The sequence below is a fragment of the Lampetra fluviatilis genome, chromosome 35 (genome assembly GCF_964198595.1).
Source record: "Lampetra fluviatilis chromosome 35, kcLamFluv1.1, whole genome shotgun sequence".
NCBI classification, from domain to species: domain Eukaryota; kingdom Metazoa; phylum Chordata; class Hyperoartia; order Petromyzontiformes; family Petromyzontidae; genus Lampetra; species Lampetra fluviatilis.
In genome coordinates, this window is record NC_136309.1 from 11,455,184 (window position 1) to 11,470,926 (window position 15,743).

Here is a 15,743-nt window from a genome sequence, read left to right on the forward strand (position 1 = left end):
GAAGGAAACGGAGTTCCCATGAACAAAATCTCACGAAAAAAAACTTGAGTGGGAAACACTCCCACATCAAGGTAGATAAGAAATCTACTTTCTGTACTGCCTTGTGCACTGCAGCGAGTCTCCTTTGTGTTTTTTTCTTCTCCCATATCTATATAAATAGCGTTTTTTTAACGGCTGTTGAATAAGCGGACCTTTTTTTTACCGTGAGGCGGATCCGTCAGCACTGCGTAGGGATTTCTCCGCGCTGTGTCAGATACGTTTTCTTTTTGGTAGGCAGCAGTTGCGCCTTTGCGAGGAGGGAGGAGGGAAGAGGAGGAGGTGAAGGCAGGAGGCGGGAGGAGAGCAGTTTTACTATCCTGGACGATAGCGGTGGGCGAGCACGCTCCCCGGCACTTGCGCTCCGGCACATCGGCGTTGTGTCAGTGCCGTCGAAGCCGATCCTGGAGCGTGGGTTTAGTTTCGTCGATCTCGTTACGGGGGAAAGCTTCGCTTCTCGATTTTATTTCATTTTTTTCGCGCCACACAAACGGCCCAAAAGAACTAACGGAGCGCGGTTCTTTGGTTTCGTCGCCGGGTTTGCTCTTGTGTCTGGTGGCTTCGTTTGAACTTCATCGTGGTTGTCCATTTTCTTTTCGAACTTTGCAACAACAAATTAACCGTGTGTGTGTGTGTTTTAGTTTTGCCTGTTCAATTCATATATATAATCTCTCGCATTCATTTATTCCAGGCGCCCAAGCTAAGACTGTTTTTTATTACGTTATTCCAAAGATTGATAAGAAAAAAAAAATACCATAGGCACTGAATGTTACTTAGATATTTGCACTGTTTGGCAATGCAATGCAGATGATGCTTTTGCTGCGGTTAATGCTGACAATCAATGAACCCAGTGCTTGAACTTGTTCGCAGCGATGACCAGTGGTCGAAATGGAAATGTAGAATCCCCACCGCCGGGTGATGAAACCGAATCGCCCTGCGGTGCGCTTTCATTTCCCTTTCCCCTCTGCGTGGAACATCGCAGCGTCGGGGACGGGGGGGCCGTTCCACTAAGCGCCCGTGCGCACACACACGCGTGCGTGCGCGCGAGTCCGGCTGTCGTGAGAAGTGCCGGCGTGGCGTACCGCGAGTGTACCCCGGCTCCGTTTCGATCGCTGGTGATGATGGCATGCACTCGTAGCCAAATTGCCTCTTTGTTCCACTGCGCAGCAACAACGACAGCAACAGGCGAGCCGCGCTCCGGGCTGCGCTGAGCCAGCCCAGCGTGACTCGGGAGGCGGCAAGGATTTAGTTTTTTTGTGTTTTTACCCCGCCACTGCAGAAGCCGAGCTGGTGCCGTGTTAGCTGACGTCACGAACGCGTCGAGTCACGCGTAGGTTGACGCGACTCCGTGATGGGCTCATTGGTTGCTCACGGGCGAACGCCGCACGTGCGGATGCCTCTGTGAGTGTGTGCTCCTGTGTGAGTGTGTGTGACTGTGTGAGTGTGTGTGACTGTGTGACTGTGTGTGAGTGTGTGTGAGTGTGTGCTCCTGTGTGACTGTGTGTGAGTGTGTTCTCCTGTGTGAGTGTGTGCGACTGTGTGAGTGTGTGTGAGTGTGCGACTGTGTGCGACTGTGAGTGTGTGTGAGGGTGTGCTCCTGTGCGAGTGTGTGTGAGTGTGTGCGACTGTGTGAGTGTGTGTGACTGTGTGTGTGTGAGTGTGTTCTCCTGTGTGAGTGTGTGTGAGTGTGCGACTGTGTGAGTGTGTGCTCCTGTGCGAGTGTGTGTGAGTGTGTGCGACTGTGTGAGTGTGTGTGACTGTGTGTGAATGTGTTCTCCTGTGCGAGTGTGTGTGAGTGTGCGACTGTGTGAGTGTGTGTAAGTGTGTGCTCCTGTGCGAGTGTGTGTGAGTGTGTGCGACTGTGTGAGTGTGTGTGACTGTGTGTGTGTGAGTGTGTTCTCCTGTGTGAGTGTGTGTGAGTGTGCGACTGTGTGAGTGTGTGTGTGTGCGACTGTGTGAGTGTGTGTGAGTGTGTGCTCCTGTGCGAGTGTGTGTGTGTGCGACTGTGTGAGTGTGTGTGACTGTGTGAGTGTGTTCTCCTGTGTGTGTGAGTGTGTGTGAGTGTGTGCTCCTGTGTGAGTGTGCGACTGTGTGAGTGTGTGTGAGTGTGTGCTCCTGTGCGAGTGTGTGCGACTGTGTGAGTGTGTGAGTGTGCGAGCGTGCGTGCGTGTGTGCTCCTGTGTGCTCCAGCGTGCGCGCGGTCTGGCCACGATGAATTGTCGTCGGTGACTTCGTCGGAGCGCCCTGCCGTTGGGCCTGACACCGCGATCTGCACGATTCCCCCCCCCCCCCCCCGTTTCGGCTGCGTCGCCGTGTTTGTCACTCGAAATGCAGCACTGCGCATTTTGCGTAAGTTATGGACAGCAAGCTTGATACGTTTTTTGCAGTTTTTAAATTATATTTGCATGGTGTACCGAACGTTTGTAATAAATCAACAAAAACGGAGGCTGTTTTTTGTCTGGTGTGCATGCTTTTATTTAAATGTTATTTTACCAGGTGTGAGACCCACTCAGCTATGTAGCGATTTTTTTTAGAAACGATCTGGGCACAAATGATAGCCCAACCAAATGGCCTATCATGTGGAAATGTTTCGCAGCCAAATAATCTAAACGCGTGTTTCTAAAACCTGAGGGCCCACAGAAAATTTTACGCGACCACGGGGTGAGAAAGACTCCAAATGTGCGGGCGTCAGGGTCGGGATCGAACCCACGGCCTGTTGTATACCAAGGTAGTTGACATCTCCGAGCCACCGTGGTGCAAGGAACACGATGGTCAGATTCGCGTTGCCCCCGGCAACTGGGGCAACGGACTCAGATCCGTCCAACTTCTGCACGTCACCAGCTGACTTCACGGCTCCGGATGCTTGTGGAGGCCATGATCCAGCAGTGGCTAGATCATGGCTGATGATGATGAGACAATCGTGACTTGGCGAGGAATCCCTCCACCTTTGCCAGCGTCGCCCCGTGCACGCCGTAGCTGTGGACATGCTTTGCTTCATTGATGTCGATTATTAGGCTCGCAATACAAGCGTGCAGTGAGGATCGACGTTTTTCTATTCGTGAATGTTCGATGCAATGAGATCACGTGAGCCCTGCCGGCCACTCGAGGCCGATACACCCATCTCGGTGTCAAACATCCCGGACTCGCGAACCTGATATGGCGACAATTCGTGGAATCTCCGCGGTGGGGTGAAATGTGGGTACGCGCCAAGCCTCACCCGATTTGGGCTTCTCGCCCGTGGGAACGGCTCCTCGTGGTCTGAGCGCCGCGCACGGGCCCAGCGCAGGTCTGAAGCGCCCTCTTCGTGTTGGCCTCGTGTTTTGGTCCGGGCTGTGACATTCACCGGCCGAGTCATCTAGTTACCTTCGCAACGACCCTGCTATCTTGCAATTTTATTTTGTGTGACCAGGTATTCTTCTACTATCGTACGGCTGATGTAGATGCAGAACAACGACCACGACTTCACATTCAAGGTGGTCAAGCCAGACAACCGCGTCAGGGGCAAGCGGAGTAGTGCAGCACCAGCAGCATCAACATCATCGCTGTGATGTCTCCTTCGTATTTGTGGATCGGGGCATTGCGTCGTGACGCGTGGTACGGTCTGTTCTGGATGACCACAGTCGCACCACTACTGGAGAGAGCTTTTCATTGTACATTTGTGTATCAGCCACTGCAACACGTTGCGGGCGACACGTTGGGGGGGGGGGGGCGACAACACTTTGGGGGCGACACGTTGGGGGGGGGCGACACGTTGGGGGGGGGGCGACACTTTGACCCCCAACGTTTGCACGTTCACCGGTTTGCCCGGTTTGGTTTGAAATCACCGTCGCGTGCCGCTCGCCGCCCGCCCGCCACGTGGACTCGAGGGGGCAGCGCGAGACCAGCCGAGTCCGCCAGGGGGCGCCAGCGGCACGCGAGGGCCACGGGGGAGGCGTTCGCTGGAGTTGGGAGCGAGGGAAGACGACGACGAGGAGAGGGGGGTGGAGACACCGTTGCGAGTTCGCTGTAAATTGGACGCGAGAGGAGCTCACGGCCGCGTCGGATTCTCCCTCGGCGAGCGAGAGCAGAAGGGGGGTGGGGGCAGCCCTCAGACTCGTCGTGGTCGGGGTTGGGTTGGCGGTGGTGATGATGGCGCGCAGGGTCGGGAGAAAAGCTCATGTCAACAACATCATCAACAACAACATCATCAACAGCAGCAGCAGCACAGAGGTGAGAGCTCTCCAAACTCCACACGGGCGACTTACAACGAGTTCGCGACTTGACAAACCCACGCGGCTCCCGTGGGTCTGGAGCCGTTGGCGCCAACGGCTCCAGACCCATCACCACCACCACCATCATCATCATCACCACCATCACCACTACCATCATCACCACCACCATCACCACCACCACCATCATCATCATCACCACCATCACCACCATCCACCACCACCATCACCACCATCATCATCATCACCACCATCACCACCATCCACCATCACCACCATCATCATCACCATCACCACCAACATCATCACCATCACCACCAACATCATCACCATCACCACCATCATCACCATCATCACCATCATCACCACCATCACCACCATCATCACCACCACCATCACCACCATCACCACCATCACCACCATCACCACCAACATCATCACCACCATCATCACCATCACCACCATCATCATCACCATCATCACCACCATCACCACCATCATCATCACCACCATCATCATCACCACCATCATCACCATCATCACCATCATCACCACCATCACCACCATCATCACCACCACCATCACCACCATCATCATCATCACCACCATCATCATCACCACCATCATCATCACCACCATCACCATCATCACCACCATCACCAGGGGCCTTCAACGTCTCTGCGATCGCCGCACTCGTGGGTGCCACGAAAACGCCGATTCCGTAGCTCCGTCTCCTCTCGGCGTGCGGCGGCGGCGCCTCTCGGAACGCGTTCCGTGGATCCTTCCGTGACGCTCGCTCGGGGCGCAGAACGCAGCAGCGTGGTGGAGTGTTGTGTGTGAGTGTTGTGTGTGTTGGGTGTGTGTGAGTGTTGTGTGTGTTGGGTGTGTGTGAGTGTTGTGTGTGTTGGGTGTGTGTTGGGTGTGTGTGAGTGTTGTGTGTGTTGTGTGTGTGTTGGGTGTGTGTGAGTGTTGTGTGTGTGTGAGTGTTGGGTGTGTGTGAGTGTTGTGTGTGTGTGAGTGTTGTGTGTGAGTGTTGTGTGTGTGTGTGAGTGTTGTGTGTGTTGTGTGAGTGTTGTGTGTGTGAGTGTTGTGTGTGTTGTGTGTGTGTGAGTGTTGTGTGTGTGAGTGTTGTGTGTGTGAGTGTTGTGTGTGTGAGTGTTGTGTGTGTTGGGTGTGTGTGAGTGTTGTGTGTGTTGGGTGTGTGTGAGTGTTGTGTGTGTGTGAGTGTTGTGTGTGTGTGTGAGTGTTGTGTGTGTTGGGTGTGTGTGAGTGTTGTGTGTGTTGGGTGTGTGACTGTTGTGTGTGTTGGGTGTGTGTGACTGTTGTGTGTGTTGGGTGTGTGTGACTATTGTGTGTGTTGGGTGTGTGTGACTGTTGTGTGTGTTGGGTGTGTGTGTGTGTTGGGTGTGTGTGAGTGTTGTGTGTGTTGGGTGTGTGTTGGGTGCGTGTGAGTGTTGTGTGTGTTGGGTGTGTGTGTGTGTTGGGTGTGTGACTGTTGTGTGTGTTGGGTGTGTGTGACTGTTGTGTGTGTTGGGTGTGTGTGACTGTTGTGTGTGTTGGGTGTGTGTGACTGTTGTGTGTGTTGGGTGTGTGTGACTGCTGTGTGTGTGGGTGTGTGTGACTGCTGTGTGTGTTGGGTGTGTGTGAGTGTTGTGTGTGTGTGTTGGGTGTGTGTGAGTGTTGTGTGTGTTGGGTGTGTGTGAGTGTTGTGTGTGTTGGGTGTGTGTGAGTGTTGTGTGTGTTGGGTGTGTGTGAGTGTTGTGTGTGTTGGGTGTGTGTGAGTGTTGTGTGTGTTGGGTGTGTGTGAGTGTTGTGTGTGTTGGGTGTGTGTGAGTGTTGTGTGTGTTGGGTGTGTGTGAGTGTTGTGTGTGTTGGGTGTGTGTGAGTGTTGTGTGTGTTGGGTGTGTGTGAGTGTTGTGTGTGTTGGGTGTGTGTGAGTGTTGTGTGTGTTGGGTGTGTGTGAGTGTTGTGTGTGTTGGGTGTGTGTGAGTGTTGTGTGTGTTGGGTGTGTGTGACTGTTGTGTGTGTTGGGTGTGTGTGACTGTTGTGTGTGTTGGGTGTGTGTGACTGTTGTGTGTGTTGGGTGTGTGTGACTGTTGTGTGTGTTGGGTGTGTGTGACTGTTGTGTGTGTTGGGTGTGTGTGACTGTTGTGTGTGTTGGGTGTGTGTGACTGTTGTGTGTGTTGGGTGTGTGTGACTGTTGTGTGTGTTGGGTGTGTGTGACTGTTGTGTGTGTTGGGTGTGTGTGACTGTTGTGTGTGTTGGGTGTGTGTGACTGTTGTGTGTGTTGGGTGTGTGTGACTGTTGTGTGTGTTGGGTGTGTGTGACTGTTGTGTGTGTTGGGTGTGTGTGACTGTTGTGTGTGTTGGGTGTGTGTGACTGTTGTGTGTGTTGGGTGTGTGTGACTGTTGTGTGTGTTGGGTGTGTGTGACTGTTGTGTGTGTTGGGTGTGTGTGACTGTTGTGTGTGTTGGGTGTGTGTGACTGTTGTGTGTGTTGGGTGTGTGTGACTGTTGTGTGTGTTGGGTGTGTGTGACTGTTGTGTGTGTTGGGTGTGTGTGACTGTTGTGTGTGTTGGGTGTGTGTGACTGTTGTGTGTGTTGGGTGTGTGTGACTGTTGTGTGTGTTGGGTGTGTGTGACTGTTGTGTGTGTTGGGTGTGTGTGACTGTTGTGTGTGTTGGGTGTGTGTGACTGTTGTGTGTGTTGGGTGTGTGTGACTGTTGTGTGTGTTGGGTGTGTGTGACTGTTGTGTGTGTTGGGTGTGTGTGACTGTTGTGTGTGTTGGGTGTGTGTGACTGTTGTGTGTGTTGGGTGTGTGTGACTGTTGTGTGTGTTGGGTGTGTGTGACTGGTGTGTGTGTTGGGTGTGTGTGACTGGTGTGTGTGTTGGGTGTGTGTGAGTGTTGGGTGTGTGTGAGTGTTGGGTGAGTGTGAGTGTTGGGTGTGTGTGAGTGTTGGGTGAGTGTGAGTGTTGGGTGTGTGTGAGTGTTGGGTGAGTGTTGGGTGTGTGTGAGTGTTGGGTGAGTGTTGGGTGTGTGTGAGTGTTGGGTGAGTGTTGGGTGTGTGTGAGTGTTGGGTGAGTGTTGGGTGTGTGTGAGTGTTGGGTGAGTGTTGGGTGTGTGTGAGTGTTGGGTGAGTGTTGGGTGTGTGTGAGTGTTGGGTGTGTGTTGGGTGTGTGTGAGTGTTGGGTGTGTGTTGGGTGTGTGTGAGTGTTGGGTGTGTGTTGGGTGTGTGTGAGTGTTGGGTGTGTGTTGGGTGTGTGTGAGTGTTGGGTGTGTGTTGGGTGTGTGTGAGTGTTGGGTGTGTGTTGGGTGTGTGTGAGTGTTGGGTGTGTGTTGGGTGTGTGTGAGTGTTGGGTGTGTGTTGGGTGTGTGTGAGTGTTGGGTGTGTGTTGGGTGTGTGTGAGTGTTGGGTGTGTGTTGGGTGTGTGTGAGTGGTGGGTGTGTGTTGGGTGTGTGTGAGTGTTGGGTGTGTGTTGGGTGTGTGTGAGTGTTGGGTGTGTGTTGGGTGTGTGTGAGTGTTGGGTGTGTGTTGGGTGTGTGTGAGTGTTGGGTGTGTGGTGGGTGTGTGTGAGTGTTGGGTGTGTGGTGGGTGTGTGTGAGTGTTGGGTGTGTGGTGGGTGTGTGTGAGTGTTGGGTGTGTGGTGGGTGTTGGGTGTGTGTTGGGTGTGTGTGGGTGTTGGGTGTGTGTTGGGTGTGTGTGAGTGGTGGGTGTGTGTTGGGTGTGTGTGAGTGTTGGGTGTGTGTTGGGTGTGTGTGAGTGTTGGGTGTGTGTTGGGTGTGTGTGAGTGTTGGGTGTGTGTTGGGTGTGTGTGAGTGTTGGGTGTGTGTTGGGTGTGTGTGCGTGTTGGGTGTGTTGGGTGTGTGTGCGTGTTGGGTGTGTGTTGGGTGTGTGTGCGTGTTGGGTGTGTGTTGGGTGTGTGTGAGTGTTGGGTGTGTGTTGGGTGTGTGTGAGTGTTGGGTGTGTGTTGGGTGTGTGTGTGTGTTGGGTGTGTGTTGGGTGTGTGTGAGTGTTGGGTGTGTGTTGGGTGTGTGTGAGTGTTGGGTGTGTGTTGGGTGTGTGTGCGTGTTGGGTGTGTGTTGGGTGTGTGTGCGTGTTGGGTGTGTGTTGGGTGTGTGTGCGTGTTGGGTGTGTGTTGGGTGTGTGTGCGTGTTGGGTGTGGGGAGCGGTGGCGCAGCGGTTAGCGCGCTCCGCTACAAACCCCAAAACCCGTGTTCGATTCCCGCTTACGACCAATAGCGGTAGCGGCGGGTATCTAAACCGATCCAGGGCCTCCCCCCCCCCTAGGTTGACTCGGCATCAAATGAGTACCTGGCGCGGCGTGTACAACATCGCCACGTGGCGGGGGGGGAGACAAAGACGGCCCGGCGTGGTGCTGGCCACACCGCCTCGTGCGCCCTTGCCGGCTGTCCACGGGTGCTTGCGAACAGCAGCACTTGCTCCAACAGTGTGCGCAAGGCTATACGGGGGATCTTTGTCTTTGCGAGAGTGACACTTTGTAGGTGTGTGACGAGCCCGGCTTCCGATTCGAGTCTCTGTTTGTTGCTTTTCCGCGATGTTTTAGATTCGCCAAGTGCACCTAGCCTGGCACCAAGCATGGTTTTACCAAGGAGAGCGGTGGCGCGAGTGGTGAGCGCACTGCGCCGTGAATTAGGGCTGAACGATTAATCGATTTAAAATCGAAATCGCAATTTGAAACAATGCGATTAGCAAATCGCAAAGGCTGCAAATTTTTGCGGTTTGAGAAGTCCTCTTACTTTCTTATTGGAACTGTTTTATTTTTATTATAACTTATTTTTATTTAACTTAACAATTGTTCTCTGTTTGATTGTTCTATTTCAATTGAAACATTTGAATAAATACATGTTGGAAGCAATTAATATCTTTTAAGTTTTTATCCTTGCATTAGAATATATAGAGCAGTTCATATTTAGATAGTATCACGTGGTAATGCTCCATCACATGTTTTAAATCTATCACACAGTGAATATTGAACTGAAACTTGACTTTAAAAAATGTAATCGCAAATCAAATCAAATCGCAAAATCTGTCAGAAAAATATAAAATTTCCCCAAATCGTTGAGCCCGACCTGAACCCGGTAGGGCTGAACGATTTCCGCTTGCGGTTCTGGGCCTCCCCTAGGTCGACTCAGCCTTAAAGTATTAACTGGTACGGTGTGTGTGTGTAAACATCAATAAATCACGGCGTTTCGGAGGCAACATAAGTCTCCGTCATCAGGTGGGACCGTCACAGCTAGATTGATACAGTAAATCTAGCTGTGCCGGTCCCACCTGATGACGGAGACTTGTGTTGCCTCCGAAACGTCGTGATTTATTATTTTATTTCTATTATTTGTATTATTTATTTTTACCTACGTGACTCGCAGTAACAATTTGATTCATAATGTTCACATTTACGAGTCAGGACTTTCGCAACCTTTATCGCGATCCATAATTAACATTTGTGTCTGATCACGCGAGCAAAATGTGTGTCGTGTACACTTCTCCACCCGACACAGCCAGCAGACGATCCACCCACTGTGATTTACGCACTTGAGTGGCAACTTTTGCATTGCGATCGGATTGAGGAAGACGTTGGGCAGGTAGCTGAGGAAGGCGTTGGGCAGGTAGCTGAGGAAGGCGTTGGGCAGGTAGCTGAGGAAGGTGTTGGGCAGGTAGCTGAGGAAGGCGTCGGGCAGGTAGCTGAGGAAGGCGTCGGGCAGGTAGCTGAGGAAGGCGTTGGGCAGGTAGCTGAGGAAGGCGTTGGGCAGGTAGCTGAGGAAGGTGTTGGGCAGGTAGCTGAGGAAGGCATCGGGCAGGTAGCTGAGGAAGGCGTTGGGCAGGTAGCTGAGGAAGGTGTTGGGCAGGTAGCTGAGGAAGGCGTTGGGCAGGTAGCTGAGGAAGGCGTTGGGCAGGTAGCTGAGGAAGGTGTTGGGCAGGTAGCTGAGGAAGGCGTTGGGCAGGTAGCTGAGGAAGGCGTTGGGCATGTAGCTGAGAAAGGCATCGGGCAGGTAGCTGAGGAAGGCGTTGGGCAGGTAGCTGAGGAAGGTATTGGGCAGGTAGCTGAGGAAGGTGTTGGGCAGGTAGCTGAGGAAGGTGTTGGGCAGGTAGCTGAGGAAGGTGTTGGGCAGGTAGCTGAGGAAGGCGTTGGGCAGGTAGCTGAGGAAGGTGTTGGGCAGGTAGCTGAGGAAGGTATTGGGCAGGTAGCTGAGGAAGGTGTTGGGCAGGTAGCTGAGGAAGGCGTTGGGCAGGTAGCTGAGGAAGGTGTTGGGCAGGTAGCTGAGGAAGGCGTCGGGCAGGTAGCTGAGGAAGGCGTCGGGCAGGTAGCTGAGGAAGGCATCGGGCAGGTAGCTGAGGAAGGCGTTGGGCAGGTAGCTGAGGAAGGTGTTGGGCAGGTAGCTGAGGAAGGCGTTGGGCAGGTAGCTGAGGAAGGCGTTGGGCAGGTAGCTGAGGAAGGCGTTGGGCAGGTAGCTGAGGAAGGCGTTGGGCAGGTAGCTGAGAAAGGCATCGGGCAGGTAGCTGAGGAAGGCGTTGGGCAGGTAGCTGAGGAAGGTATTGGGCAGGTAGCTGAGGAAGGTGTTGGGCAGGTAGCTGAGGAAGGCGTTGGGCAGGTAGCTGAGGAAGGTGTTGGGCAGGTAGCTGAGGAAGGTGTTGGGCAGGTAGCTGAGGAAGGCGTCGGGCAGGTAGCTGAGGAAGGTGTTGGGCAGGTAGCTGAGGAAGGCATCGGGCAGGTAGCTGAGGAAGGCGTCGGGCAGGTAGCTGAGGAAGGCATCGGGCAGGTAGCTGAGGAAGGCGTTGGGCAGGTAGCTGAGGAAGGCGTTGGGCAGGTAGCTGAGGAAGGTGTTGGGCAGGTAGCTGAGGAAGGTATTGGGCAGGTAGCTGAGGAAGGTGTTGGGCAGGTAGCTGAGGAAGGCGTTGGGCAGGTAGCTGAGGAAGGTGTTGGGCAGGTAGCTGAGGAAGGCGTCGGGCAGGTAGCTGAGGAAGGCGTCGGGCAGGTAGCTGAGGAAGGCATCGGGCAGGTAGCTGAGGAAGGCGTTGGGCAGGTAGCTGAGGAAGGCGTTGGGCAGGTAGCTGAGGAAGGTGTTGGGCAGGTAGCTGAGGAAGGTATTGGGCAGGTAGCTGAGGAAGGTGTTGGGCAGGTAGCTGAGGAAGGCGTTGGGCAGGTAGCTGAGGAAGGTGTTGGGCAGGTAGCTGAGGAAGGCGTCGGGCAGGTAGCTGAGGAAGGCGTCGGGCAGGTAGCTGAGGAAGGCATCGGGCAGGTAGCTGAGGAAGGCGTTGGGCAGGTAGCTGAGGAAGGTGTTGGGCAGGTAGCTGAGGAAGGCGTTGGGCAGGTAGCTGAGGAAGGCGTTGGGCAGGTAGCTGAGGAAGGCGTTGGGCAGGTAGCTGAGAAAGGCATCGGGCAGGTAGCTGAGGAAGGCGTTGGGCAGGTAGCTGAGGAAGGTATTGGGCAGGTAGCTGAGGAAGGTGTTGGGCAGGTAGCTGAGGAAGGCGTTGGGCAGGTAGCTGAGGAAGGTGTTGGGCAGGTAGCTGAGGAAGGTGTTGGGCAGGTAGCTGAGGAAGGCGTCGGGCAGGTAGCTGAGGAAGGTGTTGGGCAGGTAGCTGAGGAAGGCATCGGGCAGGTAGCTGAGGAAGGCGTCGGGCAGGTAGCTGAGGAAGGCATCGGGCAGGTAGCTGAGGAAGGCGTTGGGCAGGTAGCTGAGGAAGGCGTTGGGCAGGTAGCTGAGGAAGGCATCGGGCAGGTAGCTGAGGAAGGCGTTGGGCAGGTAGCTGAGGAAGGTATTGGGCAGGTAGCTGAGGAAGGCGTCGGGCAGGTAGCTGAGGAAGGCATCGGGCAGGTAGCTGAGGAAGGCGTTGGGCAGGTAGCTGAGGAAGGTGTTGGGCAGGTAGCTGAGGAAGGCGTCGGGCAGGTAGCTGAGGAAGGCATCGGGCAGGTAGCTGAGGAAGGCGTTGGGCAGGTAGCTGTGGAAGGCGTTGGGCAGGTAGCTGAGGAAGGTGTTGGGCAGGTAGCTGAGGAAGGTGTTGGGCAGGTAGCTGAGGAAGGCGTCGGGCAGGTAGCTGAGGAAGGCATCGGGCAGGTAGCTGAGGAAGGCGTTGGGCAGGTAGCTGAGGAAGGTGTTGGGCAGGTAGCTGAGGAAGGTGTTGGGCAGGTAGCTGAGGAAGGCGTCGGGCAGGTAGCTGAAGAAGGCATCGGGCAGGTAGCTGAGGAAGGTGTTGGGCAGGTAGCTGAGGAAGGTGTTGGGCAGGTAGCTGAGGAAGGCATCGGGCAGGTAGCTGAGGAAGGTGTTGGGCAGGTAGCTGAGGAAGGTGTTGGGCAGGTAGCTGAGGAAGGCGTCGGGCAGGTAGCTGAGGAAGGCATCGGGCAGGTAGCTGAGGAAGGCGTTGGGCAGGTAGCTGTGGAAGGCGTTGGGCAGGTAGCTGAGGAAGGTGTTGGGCAGGTAGCTGAGGAAGGCGTCGGGCAGGTAGCTGAGGAAGGCATCGGGCAGGTAGCTGAGGAAGGCGTTGGGCAGGTAGCTGAGGAAGGTGTTGGGCAGGTAGCTGAGGAAGGCGTCGGGCAGGTAGCTGAGGAAGGCATCGGGCAGGTAGCTGAGGAAGGCGTTGGGCAGGTAGCTGAGGAAGGTGTTGGGCAGGTAGCTGAGGAAGGCGTCGGGCAGGTAGCTGAGGAAGGCATCGGGCAGGTAGCTGAGGAAGGCGTTGGGCAGGTAGCTGTGGAAGGCGTTGGGCAGGTAGCTGAGGAAGGTGTTGGGCAGGTAGCTGAGGAAGGCGTCGGGCAGGTAGCTGAGGAAGGCATCGGGCAGGTAGCTGAGGAAGGCGTCGGGCAGGTAGCTGAGGAAGGCATCGGGCAGGTAGCTGAGGAAGGCGTTGGGCAGGTAGCTGAGGAAGGTGTTGGGCAGGTAGCTGAGGAAGGCGTCGGGCAGGTAGCTGAGGAAGGCATCGGGCAGGTAGCTGAGGAAGGCGTTGGGCAGGTAGCTGAGGAAGGCGTTGGGCAGGTAGCTGAGGAAGGTATTGGGCAGGTAGCTGAGGAAGGCGTCGGGCAGGCAGCTGAGGAAGGCGTTGGGCAGGCAGCTGAGGAAGGCGTTGGGCAGGTAGCTGAGGAAGGCGTTGGGCAGGTAGCTGAGGAAGGCGTTGGGCAGGTAGCTGAGGAAGGCGTTGGGCAGGCAGCTGAGGAAGGCGTTGGGCAGGCAGCTGAGGAAGGCGTTGGGCAGGTAGCTGAGGAAGGCGTTGGGCAGGTAGCTGAGGAAGGCGTTGGGCAGGTAGCTGAGGAAGGCGTTGGGCAGGCAGCTGAGGAAGGCGTTGGGCAGGTAGCTGAGGAAGGCGTTGGGCAGGCAGCTGAGGAAGGCGTTGGGCAGGTAGCTGAGGAAGGCGTTGGGCAGGTAGCTGAGGAAGGCGTTGGGCAGGTAGCTGAGGAAGGCGTTGGGCAGGTAGCTGAGGAAGGCGTTGGGCAGGTAGCTGAGGAAGGCGTTGGGCAGGTAGCTGAGGAAGGCGTTGGGCAGGTTGCTGTGGTTGGCACACGTCGTGAGCATTCTCACGCCCACTTGGGTTTCTGACCGGCTTGAATTTGGTCTTCGGCCCGTGTACATTCTCGGTGGCTAGGAGATGTTATCTCCCTCGCCTGGTATGCAGGAGGTCGTGGGTTCGATCCCAACCATGACGCCTGCTGCTGTATATTTGGAGTTTGCGTGTGTCTATCCCTGTGGTGCCGTGGATTTTTCTCTGGGTCCTCTGGCTTTTCCCTCCACATTTATAAAGATGTATATATATAGTATTTGGTTGCTATGAATTTCCATGTGATGATAAGCCACTTCGTTGAGCTATCATTCGTGGCCAGGTCACTTCTGAAAAAGAGCTACATAGCTCAGTGGGCCTTACTTGGTAAAATAAAAAATATATATTTTAATCTGCATGTGCCTTGTTCTCTCGCTCAATGTAATTCCAAGCGTGCGTCTCTCACTGCACGCTTCTTTGTGCACTGATTGTTACTGATATTACTGCGCTTGTTTTACAAATGAATACCTTGGCGAGTCTCAAGACTCTTCTTCAGGAGGTGGTCTTACAAAGTTGCGTACACTCCCAATCGAATAATTTGCAGGTGATTTTATCAGCACTGGGATATTTGCCCAATACCGGTTACCATTGCGTGTTTCATTTAGTTGTTAAATTAGCGCACACAGTGTGTTAACTGTAAACTCAAGACGCTTCTGTGGGCCGGGTCATGTGCAAGAAATGGCCCTAACTTCACTTGCACTTGTGTTACAAAGATAGGGCCATTGCACACATAAAAAATCGCCTAAGATGCATGTTCCAGTTAACGCCGCAGTATTATTGACGAACGTGACGAGATTTCTGTTGTCAGTCGTGCTTGTGCACCGTTGCCAACAGCAGCAGCAACAGCAGCAGCACCTCCGATTAGCACGGTTGGCTGCGTGCGGTGCGAAGGAAGTTCAGCGTACAACAGCAGGAGCGCATCGGCGCGTTCACTTCACGGTGTGAGCCGCACAGCGCTGCCCATCCGTTGCCCAGCCGAGATGAGGCCCACCCCTCCTCGCCAATTTGCCGATTTCAAACGGCGATCGTCTCTCGCTCGCTCTCTCTCGAGGCGAGGCGACGCGAGCGCCTTGGGGGGGAGGAGTTGGCACGACGCACCGGGGCCTGGGCGGGTCCCGGTGGGAGTGAGCTCCCGCCGGCGTTCACCGCTCGTGACGCGGGACTCCGATCGGTGAGCGCCGCAACGCGATCGTCTCCCCCGCCGTCGGCAGGCTGGGATCGCCGTGTCTCTGAGTGCGGCCCGCCGTGCGGTTGAGGTGAGCCGAGCGGGTGGCCGTCCCGTCCGCGTGCCGGTCGCCCGTTCGCCTTGGAAATTTGCGAGGCTCCTCCCGAGTTCTTTGGACTCTTGGCCCGCGATGATGTTTGCTGTTGCAGAGTGTCGGCGTCTCTCTGCCCGGCGTCGAGGAGCAGCACCGCCAGCGCTTCTGTTCAGAGTTTCTGAGAAAGTTGTCTTTGCCCACGCAGGTGAGGTGGCACCGTGTCAATCGTCTGAGTCGCCACGTGCTTGAGGAGCTACGGGCGGATCCTAAAAATCTGCACTTGCCTGCACAAAATGACCCATTTTTATCCACGTTTTGTTGTAAACACAACACAGTATCCGGTGATGCTGCTGCCGCCACTACTGCCGCTGCCAAGGCAGCGGTGAGCAAGCGCAGGCAGCAAAACGATCTCGACACAATTCATCAATCACAACGCGGTGGCCTTTAAAGGAAAAGTACTTCATAGGCGACGTTTGGGCCATAGGAGAGGCCAGGAAGACGAAGTGGAAAATAGTTGGACCATCGAAATGGTTGATCTCTTCCTCAACGGCTACTAATAGTGTAACTATTCATACGCCTTCATCATGGGACCTCCTTTGCCAGTACCAAAATATGATAATAGGTGTTTCCCTCTTTTTTTCTGGCCCGTTTACAAAACCGATCGTCGGAAAACATTTAAGAAATGTGATTCTCATCGG

The 15,743-nt window shown here is 54.7% G+C and overlaps 1 protein-coding gene across 2 annotated transcripts in view; it reads left to right on the top strand.

Moving 5' to 3' along the window:
• The first annotated feature begins 3,998 nt into the window (after nt 1-3,998).
• LOC144944624 (uncharacterized) overlaps nt 3,999-15,743 on the top strand; it is a 56,138-nt gene continuing 44,393 nt past the window's right edge. The window contains exon 1 of one of the 2 annotated variants that reach the window (XM_078872949.1): nt 3,999-4,245. In XM_078872949.1, the coding sequence (XP_078729075.1) occupies nt 4,162-4,245 (84 nt within the window). In that variant the 5' untranslated portion in view covers nt 3,999-4,161. Of the gene's footprint in view, nt 4,246-14,932; nt 15,043-15,743 lie in introns of those variants that run through there. The other variant, XM_078872952.1, reaches the window with a different exon arrangement.